The 24,108-nt window shown below is 29.3% G+C and overlaps 1 protein-coding gene across 1 annotated transcript in view; it reads right to left on the bottom strand.

Moving 5' to 3' along the window:
• Window positions 1-627: 627 nt before the first annotated feature.
• The window catches only part of LOC123296031 (guanylate cyclase 32E), a 70,985-nt gene continuing 47,504 nt past the window's right edge, over window positions 628-24,108 (bottom strand). The window contains exons 11-21 of the mRNA XM_044877493.1: window positions 23,559-23,663; window positions 23,423-23,494; window positions 17,381-17,564; window positions 14,032-14,296; window positions 11,034-11,168; window positions 10,312-10,424; window positions 4,983-5,134; window positions 4,783-4,881; window positions 3,323-3,467; window positions 1,511-1,609; window positions 628-1,448 (exon numbers count right to left, since the gene is read on the bottom strand). Of these exons, the coding sequence (XP_044733428.1) occupies window positions 628-1,448; window positions 1,511-1,609; window positions 3,323-3,467; window positions 4,783-4,881; window positions 4,983-5,134; window positions 10,312-10,424; window positions 11,034-11,168; window positions 14,032-14,296; window positions 17,381-17,564; window positions 23,423-23,494; window positions 23,559-23,663 (2,190 nt within the window). The remainder of the gene's footprint in view (window positions 1,449-1,510; window positions 1,610-3,322; window positions 3,468-4,782; window positions 4,882-4,982; window positions 5,135-10,311; window positions 10,425-11,033; window positions 11,169-14,031; window positions 14,297-17,380; window positions 17,565-23,422; window positions 23,495-23,558; window positions 23,664-24,108) is intronic.

Here is a 24,108-nt window from a genome sequence, read left to right as displayed (position 1 = left end):
TTTCGATAAAAACCCTAATCTTTTTGGTCATTAATTTGAATATACTTAATAATTATTGGTTGAAAAGGATTCGAGGGTTAAATATGGTCCCATTTATAGGTACTGTTTGACAAATAGCCATATGGTCTTAATATACCGTTGACTTTCGTACAGCTTATTAGATTTTTTTGAAGAGAAAAACTCTCGAATTGGTCTCATATATTAGGGCGCATAATGAATTACGATAAGAGAAAAATGAATTGAACGTTTCAAAATTAAATTCATTATAGGTACATAGACATACAAGTAAGAATTAATTTCACAGTAAATAAACATGTCTAGGATTACTTCAATGTTATTCGGGTAAAATAAACAGATGCCACTGTTTTAAATTAAATGTTAAACAAGCACTACTAATGCTAGGGAACAACGTACTGAATTTGCTTTTTTGTTAACTTACGCATCGTCCAAGTATAGTAGTGTATGCGTTTATACCACTTGCTGAATCTAATTCATGTCTTTTTCGAAATTAATAATTTCCGATTACATTCTTTTATAACATTGCCTCAAGGAAGAAGGGCTATTCAGATCATTATGAATAGAAATTTATTTTTAAATAATCACGAATTAAATAAACATTCATACCGATTAAATGGGATTATCACGTTCGGTTTCCGCATTAAGTAAAGGTGTTGAACAATTTAAAAATTCGGATGTAACAAACGGTATCGCTAAATATTGAGAATTAAATGCTAATGCTGAAACATTTCGTCTAGGTGGAGTGTTCGGAACAGACACAGTAACAGAATAATCTCTACAGTTATACTTTTTATTTGGAATTCGCCGATTATCATCTTCATGAGTATCAAATAAGGTTGGAACACTTAAACAGAACTTACTATCATTATCTTTTGGCAGTGGATACAAATGTGATTGTTCTAAAGTGGCAGTTGAATTTGTTAAATTTTCAATACAAGGGCATGACGAACTTGAAGTTCGTAACGCTTCACTACAACAATCTGTTGAATTAATCATTAATGATCCAGATGATTTTTTTATTGGACTATCAGAGATGATATCCAATTGTTGTTTATGATGAAATAATTCTAATCGATCACCACTGGCAAATCGTAAGCGTTTTGGTGATTCCAAGCTTGAACATCGTGCTAACGGTGTACGGAATATAGTACTTCGATGTTTCATGGAACTACGCGGAATTATGCCATTTGTCTCATTATGTTTCCGATTCGATATTGATGATGCCTGGCGTGTTTGCTTTCCAGATAGTGTTCTACGTGCATTGCGCGCCTCTAATCGTTCGGCACGTTTTATTTCATCTTCTCCCAGTAACCAGTAAGTCATTTTTTCACCTTTGCCTTTCATTTCTACTAATCCACGTTCAGTAATAATATAGCCACCTAATTTATCTAATAAATCCTTGCATTCTTGACTGCAATGAATTTTTAAAGCTGAAATTTCAAAACACGTTATTTCAAAACTGTTAATTAGTGTTTGAAAATATTAAACATACGTTGTCCTGTAGACTCCATTCGACTGGTCGTATTGACAGTATCTCCAAATAGACAATACCTTGGCATCTTGAGTCCAACGACACCCGCACAAACAGGTCCTTAAAATAAAAAAAACCATTGTGATATTCATATTTAAAACCTTTACTTTATCACGCCAATTAAACGAATCAAATATTTCTAGATTGACTTTGCTAAAATGACTGTTAATATAAGTATGATTCAGGTTCATTTTCGTATCGAGATCAAACGCGGATCCAAAAGTTTTTTTGAACCGGACAATAAGAACTTTGGATGACCATATTTTTTGAGTATTTTTTGATTTTTATACTTTTCATGCTCTATTTTTTATTAGTACACAAAATACGAAAATTGGATTCATTTAACGATTGGGTAAGTCTCCAAAGTTATCGCCTGAGATCTTGTATGAAAAACTTTGATTACGAAGTGATTCTGGATATATCTCGAAAGATACTCATAGAACCATCAAATAGTCTAGAATTTAGTTGATTTGCGATTGAAACACCAGTTTCTGAGTAATCGATTGAAGAAATTGTACCGAGATAGTTATTTTTAAGATATCGCTAAAATTCTGTGCGGAAAGTAGAGATACTGGAGATATCTCGAAAATATTCATTCAATCGTCAAATTTCCTCATTTTTTGCAATATTTTGGTAAAAACTTGGCAATGCAAATTTGAAAAAATCGAAGAAACATAAAAAAAAAATTTGGGACATTTAAAATTTTGGATGAGTCGAACTTCTTATTTTTTACAAAGAGAAATTGATTGCCTGATTGCCTCTCTGTGGATACGCGTTTGATTTTTTTATTTCAAACAATTCAAAATTTTCGATTCCTATTTCTTTTTAAAATGTAAAGATGCATGATGTATGTACACTCGTCACTCGCGTGTGTACTTAAGAATCAGATAGTGAATACAGCAGTTTGTAACGCCAAAATTATATACTGGTAGCGCTAACTTCCATTTGATTATCTCCACCATGACTACGCACTCAACGAATACTGAAATATTGATGGGATTGAAAACTCAGGACTCTCATAAAAATAACTCTGTTACGAACAAAACTAATTGTGGATTGTAATACTCGGTAATAATCTTTAGAGCACAGAAAGGTATATTGTTAATTAATAAATAGTTAATAAACTTTCTCAGAAATTGAGAAGGGATATTTTATTACCGTAATTTATCTACATACAGTTACATTGAAAAACATGCAAATGAATTAAATATTTCTGTAATGAAACAAATAAAATAAAAATAAAAACATTTATTAAAACGTTGAATGATCTCCTCTCAACTTGTAAAACTTGTTTTTAAGAATTAGGCCATTATTACTGTCAATATAATTATTATAAATTAAATTAATATAAAAGGCGAAAAACATTGAAATATCAAATAAACAGATATATATTTACATAAATGGGAAAAATTAATAAATAAATTAAACAAAAACATTTCGAGGCTCAATTTATGTTCAATTTATTTTCAAATATATGAAGTGTTTACATTAATGCTGTATAGCAGATCAAATGTGTTTTATCCTTAACTTGCATTGTAATGCTAGGCTGGGTAAGGTTATTATGGCTTTCTCAGAGTGAGATAGTAAACTACAATCAGATGTTTGGAGCTCTTTAAGAAAAAAAGAGTGCTTTAAGGGCAATGGCCTTTAAATTAGAGAGGTTGTCAAAGAATGGCTGACCCAAAAGAGTCAATCTTTCAATGAAAAGAGCTGACGATCGACAACGGGAAAAACAGAAAAGAACTGTACCTAGTTCTCATAGTAGTATCTTACCTGAATGAATTCCAATACGTAACATTAATTTTTCATTTGGACGATGGCGAATTTTAAATTGAGTTACAGCAGATAATAAGTGGAGAGACATTGTAGCAATTTCTGCTGCATGCTGATTTTCATTTCGAATAGGAAGTCCACTCACCTTAAATAAATGTAAAGTGTGATTATTGTAGGTGAAATTAAAATTAGCTAGGGTAATATTAATTAATTAATTAGAGTTTACAATTATTAATAAGTTTAACTTTTGGTTTAGTCATATAAAAAGTACAACAAATTTAAAAGCATATTTTTTTACTCATTTTATAAAACACAGTTTCTTTATTTTGCCGAGTACTACATTCAGGTAGTTCCTTAAAAAGTGAATGTATAGCCAAACTAGAGACTTCTGTTTTGAATTTTATTTATATTTCTATTTCTCTTCTTTATTTTGCGATATATACTGCAGTTTTTGAAATATTGATGCCTAAACATTTAGAGAAAATCGCTTTATAGAAGAAATAACACACAAATGCATACTCGAAATAATGATTTCATCATTTAAAATGTATTTGATGGAAAAAACGTGTGTCATTTGCTATAATTTTCTTTATAGGAAAATATTTGTCATGCTTTTAACTAATGTATATTAGTTTACCAAATTTTTCTTAAGAAAATTAGCATTTCAACAACTCAACAAAAACTTTTCACAGATTATAGGTACTCTTTGAGAAATTTTAAAGCTATTTTTGATTTTTTTTAATAGTTAGCTGCTGCCCATCCGCTATGCTTAAGAATTTAAAATCTATTGGTTTTATGAGGTAAGCAAGTACTTCTGCCCCCCCGTATACATTCTAGTCATATTGTTATTAATTATAGCATGTATCAAAAATTCGTTCAAACAACGAAAAAGAATGATTATTTAATTAAAAATTGTTTGGAAAAAGACATGATTTATCAAAAATTTACTAAAAAATACGTAGGGCCTGATTAAGAAATCTGGGTACTCCGAGAGAGTTATTCAACAAATTTTTTTGCCAAGAACAGAATGCCTCTTGAATCGAGGATGCTAAACTATTATGTGCTAGGACTATTTTCTACATGAATTCTAAAGGAAAGGTCTTACGTGAAAGGTCTGTACAATTCTGTAAGTAAAAGTTGTTCAGTTTCGATGTCCTATGACCCTAAAAAGACAATTTTGAAAACTTTTTTTTTTGTAAACAAACGTGATTGTTATGTTTAGCTAAAAGTTGATATGTCCACGCTTTATTGTAGAAAAAAATAAAAAAGTTCTTCATGTGGTATAGAGTATAATTTTTTGACTGGGCCAGAGCTGTCTTTATTCTGGGAAACAGATCGATTCGTTCGAGTTCAACTGTCTATGAAGCCAGCACTAGGAACATGCTTTTAAATTTTTGTACTTACTTCAAGAACACTCCATACAAAACAAATATAAATATTGTATTATAAAATTTATTTACCACCATGTATGCATCTCCAATTGTTTCAACTTTATACACATCATAATTTTCAATAATTGAATCAAAACAAGTGTATAAATCATTTAGAAAATCAACAACCTAAAAGAGACAAAAGAATTTTAAATAAATAGCAATTTAATTTAAAATATTTGGTACAAATATTTTTGTTACTCAATATAAGTAACTTTTTAATTACTTACTTGTAAAGCGGTACTTTCTGCAGACATTGATGTAAAACCAACAATATCACTAAAATAGATTGTTACACAATCATAACTTTCGGCTTCCACTTTTTGCCCACGTTTTAATTGTTCTGCAACTGGTCGTGGTAACATTTCCAAAAGTAATGCCTCTGGAAATAAAATTGACATTAATACGTAAGTAATCTAGGATAGAGTTGCGAGACTAGAAGAAAATCATAGTTTTTCTATAGCAATAGGTGAAAAAATATGATAAAATTGGAGTATGTTTATTTTTCCATAAAATACCCTATGAGCTTGCCTGTGAAAAATATAATATTTTGTTTTTTTAATTTCTGTTTTTGTAATAAATTTCTCGTAAAGCTAAGTAAGGCTTAGATTATATTTCAGCTATCTTCAACCTTTTTGATTTTTGTGTACAAAAATCTACGTACAAATATGTGATCCTAATCGCATCGTCGTTTTCGCTTCGTGATATATACCGTCTCCATTTTGTAACAAATTACGTCTCTATAGTTAACATTTTAGCAAATCATCATAGTTTTTTCGTCATGGATCGTAATTTAAGGGGCTGTTGTCTTGGTCAATGGTTCTTAACCGTAATGATATTTTTAGTTTCGAATTTGAAAGCGAGACAGTAGTCCCTCATAATACAGACTCCATGTTTGCACATGTTAGAAAAGCGCAATTATAGATGGATATTTTTGTATGCGACGCCGTTTAACTTCCACATTAAGGGAAAAATCGGAAATTTCATTTTCCAATAAAGAATTAAAGAAATATGAAACAATTATCAAATTGAAAAGACTTATTTCAGGTAGTATGAGCGCCAAGGCAATTTTAGACTTAGGATTGAAATTGTTTGTGCCCTATTTTCAACCGTGATGATGAATTTTGTAATAAATTATCCTTGGTTTTCAAAATATCGAAATATATAATAATTAAACAAAATTTTCAATTTTCGATATGTTGAAAATGACTCCAGATGTCGAAAAACTTTATTCTTACTTTCCGTCTTATATTGTCAAGTATGAAAACGCTATAGTCATGGCAGTAGTCCCATGATGTCCCATTCTTGTAGAGTTTTCTATTATTTCCTTACGCAGGTTTCTAAAAGTTAAAATGACATGGAATGAGTAATAGCTGTCGTTTGTAGAGCTTTCTCGCTAACTTAGGTTTGGCTGTATGAAACACAACAGGTTTTTAAAATTGAATAGTAGTAATAGTAGACATTTGATATTTTAGAAGAGACTATATAAAGTGTAGATACATTTATCTAGCGTATTTGATATTTTTCATTTAATGTGCTGAGATATATTGTGAAATTGAAATTTATCGAAATATAAAACGACAATATGTATCGATTACAAATCTGTTACATGTTTCTTTTTTTGGTAGTAACAAGGTTCATACAACATTCATCCAAATATACCAAAAATTTAAATCTATATATATAAGAATAGAAGCTGACTGATCGATCAACGCACAGCTGAAACCGCTGGGTCTAGAAGTCTGAAATTTTGTACACACGTTTCTTAGGTAACGTAAGTGAGCACTAAGAAGGGATTTTTGGAAAGCCATCAAAAGGGGATGTGAAATTTGTATATGGGAAGTGCTTGTTAATAATTTTATAGACAATATTATAGATCAACGTATGTTATAATGTTACCAAGGTTTTTTAATATACAATATTTACAATATTCAAAAAATAATCATTCTTCTCCCAAGCGGTATGATATAAATAAAAAATCTAAAATTATATTTAATCGTTGTACAAATGCACCCAATTTTCGTACTTTTTGGGTCAAAAGATACTGAGTTTTATCGAAATTGGAGATAAAAAAAATTTTTCGATTTTTTGCAATTTTTTTAAGGGTAAGTACCCCTTTGATAAAATCGAGAAAATCGGAAAAAAACTTTTGTTTTGGAATTTGATGAAACTCAGTGGATGGGGTAATTTTGATCCAAAAAGTATAAAAACCCGGTTAATTTAATGATTGGATGCAGAGTTTCTGAGATATCGCAAAATTTGGAGCGATTTTAGCTCGTATCTCAAAAACTAGTCGTCCAGTCAACAAATGCACCCGATTTTTGTACTTTTTGGGTCAAAATTACCTTATATACTGAGTTTTATCGAAATTGGAGATAAACAAAATTTTTCGATTTTTTGCAATTTTTTTAAGGGGTACGTACTCCTTTGAAAAAATTGAGAAAATCGGGAAAAAAAATATCGGGAAAAAATATTTGGTTCGATTTTAGCTTGTATCTCAAAAATTATTCGAACAGGCAACAAAAGAACCCCATTTTTGTACTTTTTGGGTCAAAATTACCTTATATACTGAGTTTTATCGAAATTGGAGAACTCAAAACTCACTGGAAACTCAGTTATCCACTGGGAGCGCTGGCGTTGGGTGGATTGTTCCTACCATTAGTTAGAAGCTAAGAATTTTTTTTTAACTTCAAGCATAATAAAAGATTTGGCAATTCGTTAGCTTGAAACGAAAACGAAACACAACAAAAAATGTTTTTGAAATTAGTCGGATCGAAAACATATTATTCGATGAGTTCACATAGGGGTATATTGTTTTTGATGATATGTGAGCTAGGTACATTTTATGAGAGAAAAACAGCACCCAACATCGTCTAACACATTTCTATCATGAAATCAATTCACTGTAAAAAATCTTTTGTGCAAACATTTTTAGAAAATCAAACCATGTTGAAAATTGAAAAACTGTCTACTATACATACAAACTCTAAATTTCATTGTAGACTTTATTTTATATTTACAAGCATTATGTAATACACACATATAAAAAATTGTTTAAAAAAATACTTTTTAATACATTCACGTATCGAGAAAATGATCAAGTGTGAAAAAGAAACTTTTTTTCTTTTTATATTTGTTCTGAAGGTCCATTACAAATGCAAATAACAATAAAAGTGGGTTGGATGTACCCATATTGCAGTTGGCCCGTTTTTTCTTTGCTTTATTAAACTGATTTCATATTGCTTCGATTTTTAATTGAAAACACTTGAATAAATAAACAATTTTCAGTAGCCTTAACAATGTTTCATTGAACTGTTTCCAAGATATGAAATATTTTCATAAGACTTCGGAATAAAACTATATATTTGGGTCTAATTTTTTTGAGGCAGTAAGTTTAGACCTAAAGCAATTTTTTTCCAGTGCATGTAAAACAACAACGATTCTACATTTATATCAAATTCAACTACAAAACTAGGAAAAACTGTTGATTTTCATATTTAATTTTCGCCAAATTAACAATGTCGATTAAATCAACCTTCAAATGAAAAAACGCATTGACATCGTCTATCGGTCAAGAATCTGCACTAGTAGAAACTATTGAGGAGGTACCCCTCCCCCCACCAGTATGTTTCGTTTGAATGTTTTCGGTACAAGTTCACCTTGGAAAAATAAAAGAACGTTTACATTTACACAAAGTTAAATGTGTGTGTCATGCTATAAGTAAGTATTAGTGGTCTATTAGACCTTACTACTTCTTTTTAAAATTTTAAACAAATATCTTTGTCAATTTATTGGTACAAATCACTAAAACCAATGTAGATTGCTTTCAGAATTTTTAAACACGTTTTTTGAAAGGAATAAATTGATTTTCATTATTTAGATATTTGCATTTATTCTTTCTTTTCATACTTTACACTGGTTCTATAAATGAATCGAGAGAACGTGCTATGAAGAAAAACGTACAATAAAATGGATATTTTGTATTTACTTTCGAACACACCTAAAAATCCAACAGTATTCTAATTTTGTTTTTTTATATTAAAACTAATGAAATATGCAAACAGATTGCTTACTAAAGTGATTTCATGCGAAGGGAAATTAAGATACCAGTAACTAAATAACTTTACTATTATGTTTATTATAGTGAAAACTAACACGCGATTTAATTGCAAAGTTACCACCATAGGACCAAATAGGAGTGAATGTACACCACAACTTTTCTATACTTAAGTATAGAAAGAGACGCAAGACCCTACTTTTCTTCGAATTTTTCAGCTTTATCTTAGTATTTTTTTTTTAAGAAACTTTTAGAACTGAATAAATTTCTAGAACTTTTTATAGTTTCTACCCAGAAAACTTTAATTTTCCCCATTATTGTTTCTAGTTTTCAAAAGTAGAAAACAAGTTCTGTACACAATTGTGTTACACTGTTTTAAATTTAGGAATAGTAGGAAGTGGAACTGCAAAATTTTTGCAGAACAAATGCACGTTAAAAAATCAGTTAGAAATTGATAAAGAGAATATTAAAAATTAAAAGTGTTAAATAGGTACCTAAAAGCTGTGGGCAATTTTTAAATATCTTGTGACCAAGAAAGAATATTTCCACATTTCTATTACCTGTCATTAAATAATTTCGTCAGTTTAAACAACGTGTTCTGTTATTGACTGCAGAAACCTAGTTTCCGAAATTAAGCTCATCAAGAACAACAAAAAATCGCTTTTCCAAATTTGGACCTGAGAACTAATTTGGAAGATACGGGTATGACAAAAATTGATACATTTGTTCATTCACTGACTATCATTCGATATAACCGAATATAACCGAAACATTTCATTCTGTAAATAGATTGTTCAACTAACGATACTTTTGTAAGATATTTTAGAGTTTATACAGTTTCGAGATAATTGAAAAGTATCAATTCTATAATATGCATGGTTTTTTCTAAAAAATTTAATTCTCTCACTTCCAGAATTCTTTTAAATTATGATTCTAATTTTCTTTTACTGATTAAAGAAAATAAACTCCTTGAAAATATAACAATATATAAAATAATTTTTGAGGAAAAACTTTTTTCAAAATAATATAAAATATAAAATTTATATGCCTCCTCAAATTATTGATTTACTGTTTGCTATTGTTGTATTTGGTTTTACAACATTTACCACATTTGCTGTGGGTATTAGTATACCACAAAACACGCACATCCTTTTTGTTACCCGGAAAATATATCGTAGGAGAAAACGATAATTTTTTTTTTTTTTTTTTTGAATATGATACGATATTCTTTGGTTCTATAGTAATGTCTGTAATGGTTCATTTAGCAATACAGAGGCTATCGGTTGGGATTCTTATTGCATTATTTTTTTCTATGATGGAGGTATGAGGAGCCGTTGATGTATCACATAAAATACAAATGTTTCCTTTTAATTATAGGATTGTTAAGAAAAGCTGATATTGAGTTATTTTTGTTCATTCAAGTAATTTATTTAACTTTTTGAATAAAATTATTTTTATTGACCTAATCACAAACTTAATATGAATGTTTAAAAGCAACTTACCAGTTTTTTTCTTTTCTTCTTGCAATTGATCCGTTCGTTCGTCCACTAAAACTTCTAAATTATTGGCATATTTTTCCATCATGGCCATCATGTTATCAAAAATATTTGATTTCCTTTAAAAAATGAATTATTAATCAATCGATTAATGAAAAAAGAAGTTTTAAAACAATATCGTATCTCTCGAAAGCTGGGTTCTAAAAAAGAACGTGGCCTGATTAGCTCGATTTGAGGTTCATTAAACATCACTTTTTGGAATACTACAGATCTTATTCGATTAAAAGCCAGCAAAAATAATAAAACATTCCAAATTTGCCAAGCTACGTGGTATGAGAATTAGCCTTTAGAAAAGCATAATGTATCAAAACAAGATTGATTTGGTTTACTTATTGCCCCAAATAAAGCAGATTTGTAATTGTCGCTCGAAAACTACTTGTGTAAAAAATTATGTGACTGTGAGAGCTTTCAGAACAATGAGCTTTCAGAGAGATCAGAACAATCCGAAGAACATTTCAGGAGCAGTTTGAAAAAGTTTTACAGAAAGCCATTTAGCTTCTAATATAGGAACTATAAATATAATATATGAGTAGCTTTGATCGCCCGTAGCTCGAAAATTACTCGTTAAACAGTTTTGTGGTCGAGTTTTGTATCAGAACGATCTCAAGAGTATTTTCGAGACGGTTTTAATCTATATTTTGGAAATTTCGTAGGCATTAAATACTTACATTCCTTTTCGTAATGGACGTAGCTTTGTGCGTATACTTTTAAAATCAGGTCGATTTTCTGGTAGTTCAGCCCAACAGTCTTTTAAACAATCGATCACAAAGTCAAAACTATTTTCTAATGATTCTAAATTTGGTCTGAAATGAAAAAAAATTTGAAAATAATAATTAATTCAATGAAAATATAATAATATTAAAAATACATAACAATCAAATAACTGTTTTTGTATGAATTTGTAATTCGATATGATCGAAATTTACATTATTTAATAATTTAAAATCCTTTAAATATAACATGTGGTTTTTATTGTCTTTGACATAAATAATTTGTGTGTTATTGTATCGCAGCGTGGGCCTTAAAAATTAATTAATATATACCTACATTACATGTTTTTTTAACCAAGCGTGATAAAATTAAATATAATACCAGGTATAGATTTTATTTTACATAAAAATACACTGTTGGAAATTATTTTATGTTTTCTCCCATAAAGTAGAATATCGATAGCTTAAACTTCGATAACGTAAAAACCTCTATGAATTAACAAATTTTTTTGTTCCCATCCCCTAATAGCCTAACACCTCTTTTACTTAAAATACAAAGTCTCCATAAATTAAGCGAATAATTCGAATAAATTTTGGCATTGGACCTGAGTAACTTCCAATAATTTTTTGACGACCTCAATAACTTAAACCATCTTCATTCATAAATTATTAATAATTTAACCTAGACCTTGGGTGTATAATAAATAAACCTCACTAAGTAAAAATATGAACCATTTAAAACTCCTTAATTTAAACCCTTAGTAAGTTAAAAACTCGATAACTCAAATTATTTAGCATTTACCATGGTTTTTAGTTTATCGAGATTTTTCTATAATTGATTCTTGATTTGAATGGAAAACCAATTCTATTCACCAAACTAGTTCTAGTTTAAGCCAAGCTGCGATGTGCTAAGTAAATTTATTCATTGATTCAAAATGAGTTTCCAGGCGACGAAGTATTTCACAGTCATTTCGGAACAGCTGAAAACTCGAGAGACTAATTTCCAGGTCATGCCAAACAACCTTTTCATTTACGAGAATTTTCAGAGCTGGAATTAATGACTCTTCGTTCAATGTTAGAAAATGGTTCCGCTAGATTACACCTTTACCAAAGGCAGATGAAAAAGTTTAGAGTAAAGATTTTGGGAAATTTGTTGATTTAAAAGTTAAGTTATTATCATTTTCTTGTTTAAACAAATATTAGAAGAGATATCGTTCAAATAGTCAAAAACATAATCGTCATAGTCGTATAAGTCATAAACGGTTAGTCATACAAAAATTATTACTTTACAAAAAAGGTAGGTAATTTAATTATCTACAATAAAGGCTTACCATTTTTGGTTTAAAGTGCACGGTTAGAGACATATAGCCTAAAACGGTTTTTCTAAAAATGGAGGCCCTTCCCTCGCCTATTTTTGTCAGGATTTTGTGCATTTACTTTCAGTACATAATACTGAACCTATTTAAATACCTAATAAAATAACTCCTGTAAGTTAGTGCATTATGGACAAGAGTAATGAGTTTCTATATTACCTGTAGTATAATGAATACCTACTTATAAATTTCCAATACCGTATACAATATAAATATTTCTATATTTTGAGTATGCTTATCATATTATGTACCTTCAATCTTGATAAAAAGCACTACCCCCACCCTTTTTTTAGATACAGTCATACCTAACAATATTATATAAAGGATAAAATATTTTATATGTTTTTTCCTAAATCATATCTTAAACTTTTTCAGATAATAGTATAATAAAACATTGTATACGCATACATGAAATAAAATACAAAATTTCTTTTGGATAATAGTGATACTAACAATATTTGACAATATTGTAAAAAAGATAAATTTGATAACATCATATACATATTGATTTTTATATTTATATAAATGTCAATAAAACTTGAATGGTTTATATCATTAGCGAATTTTATAAAAATAGTATCATAAGAATAAATATAAAAAATATAACTACTTAAAATCAGAAACCACGATTGTTTTGAATTTTAAACATATCTCTGTCGCCATATTTAACGTTCTTTATTAACTTTAAGGCAGTGGGGTTTAATTTTTTCAGAAATTTGTTAAAATTGTTCACTAAGTTGGTGCTAACGATATAGGAAGGTACAAAGAGTTTTTTCATTGTTCTTAATTGTAATAAATTGCCCATAGTTAAAAAATTTCACAAACATTTCAACATTCTAAAGTCATTGATTTTTGAGTTATGTGAGATATACAGGGTGTTCTTTAATCCAATTTGGAAAACTGTACTACGTGATTAAGCTCATCAAAATGGACGAAAAAGCTCCCTACCAAACTTAGATCTGATGAGTACTTTCCGAGGTATTGTTAATTGAATAATTAATAGATCCATCACAGACCAGTTATATTCAGAAGATGGACGCTTTTCATTTATTTATAGTAATAATTAATGCTAATTATTTATTATTAGACTATTCAGTGATTCATGGAGTTCAGTTTGCCTATCTCGGTTTTAAAATCTTTGGCAGCATATTTTGAATTGTCCCCTAGTATTGTATATCTTTTTCCCTTCCTGCTAAAAAATGGACAGCTAAGTAGACACTTCCATGCGCTACCAAGTGTCCGCCTCTCGACTGTAAGAGTTCTTCGATTGGGTGGACTTATTGACTTTTCAATTAAAAATATCTCAGAAAGAAAGCATCAGATCTAAGTCTAGTAAATAACATTTTCGTTCTGTTTGATGAACTTAAACTCGTAGTATATTTTTCCATTATCAATTAAAGAACACTGTATATACTCACGTGCCCGTACGTATAGGCGTCAAGCTGAAAGCAATATCACCCATTGAATATTTCCTTGGAAGAGAAAACAGGATGAAAATATGCATTTTATATATTTTATTATCAAAGATAAGGGTTAGTAAATATAATAAACTAACAAAGTAAGTATGTATATCATTTACCTACCTATACGGCTCCGAATCCACTGGTGAAATAACCCGTTGTATTATTTCTGGTGGTGTTAAACCAGTTTCACCAAATGGTCCATGTCGACTGTGTAGCTCGTACAAAATAATTGCAAATGAATATACATCACCTTTTTGTGTACCCTTTGGTGATTGCATTTGTCGATAGTTTTCTGTTGCACCATTTCCTGTTTCTGTTACAGATGTACCACCCACACTTTGGGTACGGCATGATCTTAACAGTTCCGGCGCACGATATAATAGAGCTGCACAGATAAAAATTATTTTTTAAAAGATGTGTTTAAAAACTTTATTCCATTTAATGATAATTTTTTTACAACTTAAACTGTTTATGTTTATTTTCACTTATCACGTGATATCATAAACTTTAATTTAACTGTTGAGGAAGTGTATACAATGGATCAAGATAATTGCAGTCAATATAATAATAATACATTAAATGAGTAACTTAGTCTTTTTTGTAAGGATGTTAATTTTCCTTTTTGCCCTATAAAGGTGGCTGGTATAGGCTTAAAACTTAGTTTGAAGAGCTAGCAGCCATCCCATTTGGCAGTTATCTTATCTTAAGCACCACAGACAGCACTTTATGCCTTCGTTACTTCCAAATTTGCGCAATAAAAGGTATCTGGCCAACGATTGCAATTCAATCTTATACAAGCCGCCCTCACAGAACAAAAAGGAAAATTATGAAATAGGTGGGAATCAAAAATGCAACTTTATCTAATAGGGTGTAATTCAAACAATGATTATGTAAAAATGTTTTTTGAGCTATGATGAACTCAAGGCAATTAATTCTATCATAATCTGTGTAAAGCACTTGAGTTAAATGTATTAATGCTAATTTATTTTTGTGGCATTAAAAAATCTGAATTCTAATTGAAAACATTTGGATATTTTACCATTAATAATTTCAGGTTGGTTTTGTATTTTTGAGTTCGAATATATGTATGTACACAAGTAAGTAAACGTAAGGATTACACTAATTACATAGGTGAAAATTTATTGTCATAGTTAGTTGTATGCTATTATCCAGAAAATGGTGTGTAGTTTATGCTTTCAATAGGTCACTGAACATAATATATAATAGTAATTGAAAAAAAAGGTTCATTTAATCCAGTTGTTGTAGCCAGTGGTTAAAGGTAAAAAATATCGTAAGATGTAATATACCAGAAAAATTATAACTGTTCAACTTGTGTAAATAGAAAGAAATATGTGAGTAAACTGGGCATCTTTTGTTGTAACTTAGCTTACGATAATAGAAAATAATCATATTTTTACTTTGCTTTTAATATTACTTTTTTAACCCGTCAGAAAAATAAAAATAAGATTTTGATCGAAATCGTTGTCTTGCGTCAGAATAAACGAAGAACATTTTGCTTTTATAAATAAATTTTCTTTAGCCATGAGAAAACTTTCTTTCACTTAAAATGAACCCTAATAGATTACAAACGGGCCAAGGAAAAAAAATGACATGCCTATAAATGTATGCCAGTGTATTTTGAACGAAACAAAAATTTCACCTTTTTTTATTTAGTGTATTTGCATAAAGATAGTGAAGGGAATCAAATAACAGATTTAAAACGGGATCATAACTGACAAATTTCTTGCTCAGGTGGTTTAGTGCTCCGTTTACACATACACATAAACTATATGGCGTATTTAATTGCATCAATAAAAACGTACTTAAAGAACTGTTAAAAAATATTTTTATTTTTTATGGTGGGCAATTAAAAATGTTATAAAAAAAAAATCAATTTTTTACTGTAAAGGAAGAGTCATGGTAGATTTTGTGATACATGCTCACCTATTAAAGCTTCAAATCCACTACGAATCAGAAAAAGATTTTATGAAATTTAATTTTGAGTATAAGTGAGTAGTAGCTTTATATTCGATTATTTTAGTTTTATTGGAAAAAGTATACAATTAAAATGTTATTTTACTAAATTACCGAAAATCGGACAAGTCGTACTAACTTAATAATTCTGGGTAAATTGTTTGGAAATTTTTTTGGAATAAGATACAAATGTTAAGGTTGAACTATGATGTTGACAGAAAAAATGTGTCAAACAAAAGTTGTTTATTTTTTATTAAGGAACATTTTTTATATTTTTAACTTTTGTTGTATCCCAAAACCCAAGATCGGACAAATTTTTGTTTTTAACTTCTTTATGTGAGTTTTAAACAATGCAGTCGAACAGTTTTTATAAAGATTCGTTCACTGGTCCTGGATTCCGCAATTTTACAATTATTATGCCTTACGACATTCTATTAATTGCCTTGTCATTATTTTAACTTGTCTGAATAAACTGTTGCTTGAAAGAATCACCGCGCTGCATGTTATTCAGAATAATAATAAGTTTCATTATCGAACTTTTATACGGATATACAATAATTTTCAATAACATATTTATACAGTTCATTTTGAGTTAATATTATGACATACAGTCTACAATAGTATAGAATTCACCTACAGCATCAATATTGAATGATGGTAAAGAAATTATGAAATATGCTCATACATTAAACTGACATAAGCATACAACTAATATTTAAAAAAATCTCCTATTTTTTCTAAATTCTATCAAAAACAAATCACTAAAAGACAATAAAGTATACAGAGTGTTCTCAAAATAGTGAAGATCTCCACCTAATCATAGCTAGAGTAAATTTTTTTTAAAAATTTTTCGGGTCGGAAAGTAGTTACAATAAGACATAAATTTGAGTATTAAATGTAGGTCCGCGCTATATATTAGCTACTGGACGAACATCCAATAAATTTCGTCAAATTTCAAATAGCTTAGAAATGTTACCGTTTGCTTATTTTATTTTCTACTGGCTCTACATGTTTGTTATTTATTATTATTATTTATTTTTTGATTTGCCAAAGGCTTACCACGATACATAAAATACAAATATAAAAAAAACTGATAGTAGTAGTAGTGTTTGTTATAAACATCAATTATAAACGATAATTAACGAAGTCGTATCTCGTTGATGGTACATTGGATTCACAAATAGCAAAGGAAGTTTTTGAACGAAAATTCAAGGATAGACAGAATCACTGCTATCTACCTAGGACACCTTGTATATGTTATCACAATTAATAAGGTTTAATAGTAAAGGGTGTTCAGCATTTTGCGAGCAGTAGGCAAATGAATAATGTTTCTGTATTCGCTATTAAGCAAACATTTGCTATTCGATGTTCGCCATAGACACAGTATGTAACACGCTCTTTACGGTTTTTTATTAGCTATGATCTTTTTAAAAACACTCTGTATAATTCAAAAAAGTGTATTATTTATTATATGTAAAAACTAATATCGTCTTACATTCATATTTGGCATGTGGTTGTGATGGTTCGTTTGCATATTTTTGTGATTCATCAGCGCCCCTTTTAAATTCATGCAAACCAAAGTCAGCCACTTTCACCACCCAACGTGAGTCAACCAGACAATTTGATGTACATAATGCACCATGGAAACGAACAGGGGAATCATGTAAATATATCATTCCCTATAAAATAAATATAATATTCTTTAAGCCATTAAAATAGTACAATGATATTTGTATTATACCTATGCAAGTATACTTATGCAAAGACTATCTCAGAATATGCTTTTCTCAAACATTTAAATAGAATATCATAACTGATAAAATTTAATGTACTAGTCCAGGAAGTATAAAAATAAATTATCATATAAGTTGTTTGTATTTCCTACAATATGTTTTCCTCATTTTTTAATGTTTGGATAAGCTTCGAGATTTTTAGTACTCGTAGTTGATTATAGTATATACACACATTGGAAAGGTGCTACAAGCAGTGTTCATTCCGATGGCGAAAAAGCTACGTTTGTCACAATATCTGTTCGATTCGATATCTGTTTGGGTGGTCCCCGTGAAATGGCCGTTTAATTTTGAATAGGTATATTCTGACAAAAGTTGTTTCTGTCAGTAACAGATATTTTCACATGGAGTCACTATAGGGTTACTAATGCTTCACTTTTATAGAGTTACTAATGCTTCAACATTTTATCATGCCTGCACACTCACAATTTTTTCGTCATCGGAAGAGCACGGCTTGTAGCGAATTTCAAAAGTATATGTAGGCATAGTGTCAAAAATGTGTTGTATGTTGAATGTGAGGGCGAGCAACAATGACAGATTCTAAATTCGACGTGGAATTTTAATTTCAATAAAAAACTAACTTTTCTTCATAACTGGTAAGAGATAGAAGAACCTTTTAAATACAAAGTTATTCGTTATTAAAAGGTCAACAATTTCGCCTACAATTTCTTTTTGGAAAATCAAGTAGTTTAGACATAAAATTGAAGACAAAAGTACCTTTTGTGTATTATTTTGTATGTGAGAAAAACTTCAACTACAAAAATGGTCTATATAAAAAAAATATATAACTATGACTAGAAAAAAATTATCGCAAACGCCTAGTTTTTGCAGGAACTAAGAATATGAAAAAATACTTTTGAGTATAAAACTTTTCATTCAGACTTTATCTAAACCAAGATCAACAAAGGAGGCCGTTAGATTCCTTTTTAAGCAAAAAGAAACACAAAATCAAAATCGGTTCATTCCTTTTGAAGTATCGCTGCCACAGAAGAATCGATCAGACATGATTTTGTGTCGAGGTTTTATCGGAGTCTATGCGCTATACCTTATTACCTCTACTTTAAGATTAATCTAAATATTTTCAAATAAATTTGCGAAGTTTATGTCCATGTTTATAAAGCTTACTTTAAGACGAATTATAGTTTATTTTATGATTATCAAATAAAATTCGAGTAAGTATTATCGATGATGTATCGACGTAAGTATATATTGTATGTTACCTATTTGTAAACTCTTGTTATGTGCATAAAATATGATGCATTCTTAGATTTTCTGTAATAAATATAAACTCAAATAACATTTTATCATTTATGTATTCGATATTGGAAAAATATATTGATACAAAATGTTACAAAAAACTAAAAAATAAAGATAATTGAATTGGAGAAAAAACATTGAGTTGTCGATTAAAACGATATACAAAAATTATTCAAATTCTTATAAAACAAGTGAAAACAAATAATTGACTGAGTTAATCATTAAAATACCATGTATAGACAGTGTTGTAGTGTTGATTACTCTATCACATTACACATATACCTATACATGTCACACATACATAACTGATAATCCCATATTAATACATACTATAAAATTTGCATCTAAGGTGTGCCCTCGTGAGTAAACAATGATGTTTACAAAAAAATGTTTCAAACAAAAGTTGCTTATTTTTTGATCAGGAACATTTTTTATATTTAAACTTTTGTTCTATCTCTAACGGTTTACAAGATGGGTCTTGGGTCCCAATGTTGCTCATTTACGAACTTGACCTCACTTTTTACATCCTTAATAATTTTACTTATCATTAGAACTTAGCTTAGAGATTACTAAGATCAGGATTTCTTTGATCCTGCTTTAGCGGCCATATATTTTGTAGCCATGAGCCATTCAGCAAATGCCTTGTTTTACGTATAATTCGCCTTTGCCTTGACCGTATCTTGTATTATCCGCATGTACATATATATATTTTGTATATTTTAAATAAGTCAAAGTCACTCATACAAGATACTTTTTATATCTTTTGTCATCTTAACACATTATACCAAATAATTAAATGTACACTCTTCAATGAATTAACGCACATTACGTATTTTCTTTTAAACAAATAGAAAAAAACGAAAAAGTTACACAGAAGCTGGAACTGGATGTATTTTAAAAAGAAGTTCAAATTAGTAAACTAATTTTGGATCATTTTGTAAGTTATTTTACTAATAGCAACACTTGAATAAATATGTATCATATATTGTAGATAACAAATATATTCCACACGTTTAAAATATATTCACTTAACGGGATGATGGCAGAATATTGGAAATTTATCAATCTTTAAAATTACTAATGTTACTAACGTTGTTGAAAATTTTTTAGTTCGCTAGTAGTAGCAATATAATCAATATTTCGTTATCCATTTGCAATACTTTAAGTCATAATACATAACAATGATCTAAAAAAGGTCAAATCCGATCAAATATACCGGAAAATTTGGTATTCACGCTGATTAAAAAATACGCTCACAATATTTGAGCATTGATTTCCTTTCCATGCATCAAAAGAAGAAAAAAATCGACATATGAACAAATGGCCAAAAACTTCATTTTCGAGATATAATATGATAAAGCTTCGAATTAAAAGTTTGATAATGATAAGTTAGTAATTATATAATTGTCTTGAAATGTCTCACATAAAAATGTCTAACATAACGAAAAAGGTCAAATAAACATACAAAAGGTCAAAAATTGTTATTTTTGGGGTACTGAATCATTTTGGATCAGAATCTGAAAAAATTTTGATCGCGTATCTTAGAAATAAAAAGACTTTGACTATATGACTTTAACTATTATTATATTTTCATTAGCGGACCCGTCAGATGTTGTCCTGTGGAAACATTACTCCAATTCAATACCTTTTGTATGCTTATCCTTCCCGCTAAGCCTGTTAAACCCACCCACTAGCCCATACCCTCAGTCTCGTTAAACTCATCCTGCAAAACCGCATCCCATCCCGCTAAACCCAAATTTTACTTCTATCTATTTGCCTTCTATACATTTCGCTAAACCTATTCCGATAAACCCCATCTCATCCCGCTAAACTGAAAATTTTACTCCCGCCTATTCTGCCTTTGGTCTGACTGGAGCCTTCATCAATTACCTATTCATAATACCTGAAAAATAATAAATAATACCTCAATACTATTAAAAATACATAGTACAAAGTGAGTTGTATTAATAATGTAACATATATTTATATGCGCTCCCACCATTTAATGAAATTTAATTTTTTGCTTCGGAACTCTCAAAAACAGTTTTAGTGGCCCGAATGGTAAATCTAAACCATCAGCAGATCCACTTGAACACACACAAAAATATCATCAAAATCCGTCCATTCGTTTAGGAGGAGTTTAGTTACTAACATCTACACACAAGAAATATATATAATAGATTTTGAAACTTTATCACGCTCTCGGAAATGAAAAGTTTTGAAACCATAATATGTTCCTATAAATCTTATGAAGGAATAAATTAATGTTCAAAGTTGATCAGTGTATTAATTAATCACTTTGTTGTATTAAAGGAGAGACATTATATATTTTAGCTAGAAATTTTGAAGATTTACAAATTTTACTATTCCTACGATATTTATAATTTGAGTATGGTATATGTGACACTATACTCTACTTCTATAAATAGGTGTATACTGTACACATAACTTTATCGTTACTTAAAACAGGCAAATTTAGCTGTTTTACTAATTTTTACCCAAAATGCATTTAAAATGTTATAAACAATATTTTATTTAAAATATTTATTACAAAAATCGATTCTAACTAACATATAACAAGCCGAAAAATATAACCAAATAGGTAAATTAGAACCGTTTCTAAAAATGTAAAAATGCCTCATAGATACAGCGCGCTATGGGTAAAAAATTGAACAGAGCCAAAATTGTCTGCTGCGAATATCGTATGCATAAATGCATAAATATAGTTTACATTTTCCAAATGTTGTATTGTATCACTTTTATTTACTACTCATATAAAATAGAATTTCATATTATAATAATATATATCCACTAATCGGAGAGAGACTGTATTTACATTTCATCATAAATTTTATCACAGATTAATGTAGATAGATATACAGAAAAGATATACTAGAAACATATAAGTAATATTTTCCTAAATATGATTAATTGTAAAATCTGGAGATTTATCTTAAATCAAAGAGTCTGTTATTTTTACAATAAACTATTTATAATTTGAGTTTAGTAATAAAATTATGTCTGCCCTCGTGAATCAATCGTGCGATCTCTGATTTGTCAAAAATTTTTGTGTTTGAATAATCAGAAAATGTAATATAATTTATTGAAATAATATCTGACAAATAATTAATTTTAGCAATACAATAAATTATAAGTTTTTAAAATAATTTTAAGGACGTAGCTGAAGAGTTCAACAAGAAGGACACAATAGTACCTATGAGATGTCCCCCGTTGATATACGAACAATTTTTGCTTGGAACTGATGTAGATAGTACACATATTATATGATAGTTATGTTCTGTTAATATTATTAGATATATATATAAATCATTAGCGTTATTTAACGAAAGACAATGATTGTGTGAAGTTTATATTAATTTGTTCGTAGATGTAGAAGACACATATTTAGATAGCTATACAAAATTAAAGATTTCACAATTTCACTATATCTACTTGTCTACTTGAAAAGGGTTTATTATGTCAAGTGATAATAAATGTTTTCAGGCTAATTGATTTTCATATAATGATGAAACTTTAATTAGCTATTTAATCATTTTAAGAGAAAGTTTAAATTCAAATATAAGTAAGTGAATACCATAATGTTTCATTGAGTTTTCAATTAATAAATACTTGAAAACTTTTGAGTACATTATGTGCAATGCATTTTGGAATATTTAATTAATAATTGAAAACTGATTTAAAAAAATAAGTATTGTTGAAAATTTTAAAGTTTCATAGAATATTAGGTCAAATGCCTACAACCGCATCTTTCTAGTTTAGAAGCAAAAAGGATAGTTTTGGATATATAATTGACTTAATTACACATTGAATGAAAAAAACCATCATTGTAGCGAGAATAGAAATAAAAAAGGTGGTTTTTTCTGTGTATTTTTTTTTTATTTAAAAAAAATTTTTCATACAATAGTATGGGTTTTTATATCATCTTTCCAATTTAAAATTCTTCTTACTCTGTCGTCAGTTTGGAACAGAGTTTACTGATACGACTTTGAAATAAATGCAAAGAGGTTATATATAACATAGAAGCTTAAAAGCATAGGAAATGCAACAAGTTAATTATTGACTGTGAAAAAAAGAGACCGAAAAAAGGGTCCGTCTTCCATCTTTGTCACTCAGCCTAACAAAGCGCGATGTTAATATTTTAAATTTCTGTATAAACAAGTAAATGTCTATATATTACATAAATATAAGACAGACGCAGGCAGCTATACGCGTACTTTTATTAGGCCTCTCTCTATAACGTTCAACCGTTTGGATGACCACATTACGGTTCTATATTATTACTTCTATGAATGAATGTCAATTCCAAGGTCTGCACTTGGTAGAATTCTATTGCATCTGTTCTGATACTTTTCCAAAAATTCTAGTCTAATAATATTACAAAATATATAACAGAGAAAAGCACAATAGAATGATAATTAATTTTAAGGATTTAAAATTATGCAATAAACAAATTAATAACTGCTACTTACTCGTAAAATATCAGCGACAATTGAAGCTACGAACATATTATCCAGTTTAACTTCTTCATTCTCTAGGATATCCTAGAAACAGATCTTTGTAATTAAGACAGTAAAATAACAACGTCAATAATATAATTTATACTACCTTCAAGCTACCTCTGGAACAATATTCGGTAATTATACAAATATTTGGTGGATCTGTACACGCACCGATGAATGCATTCAAATTATTATGACGTAAATCACGCATCTAATAATTTACAAAAAAAAGTGAGATTTGTATTTAAATATAGATATAGGAAGTTCAGTGTTTTTTCGCTGTTGACTGTTAAATGTTCCTCGAACTGTGTTACTAATATTACCTTATACATATAATTTATGAGTGATGAAACATAATCGCGATTTGAGTTGAAAGTGTAGATAGTTAGTCGCAGAAACAAAACATTAAAAGCGGTCAAAGTTCGAAAAATTTGAACAGTAAGTCGGATTTGAATGCGCTTCGGATTCCAAATTTGTTGCTCGGGGGTTTGGGGTCGTTGAACACGAATATCGCGGTCAGAATTGGTCTCCTGTTGTGTAGGGTATACAGAATTCCTCTTTTCTTAGAGTTTAGGAAAAATCGTTACACAATCCAATCCCGTTACTCGGTAGTCTCTGGGGTGGCTGAATATGAATATCGCGACAGAATCGGACAC

Source organism: Chrysoperla carnea, chromosome 3 (genome assembly GCF_905475395.1).
Source record: "Chrysoperla carnea chromosome 3, inChrCarn1.1, whole genome shotgun sequence".
Lineage (NCBI taxonomy): Eukaryota > Metazoa > Arthropoda > Insecta > Neuroptera > Chrysopidae > Chrysoperla > Chrysoperla carnea.
Note: the sequence above shows the minus strand (reverse complement) of the source record. Positions and strands in the feature narration are given on the sequence as shown.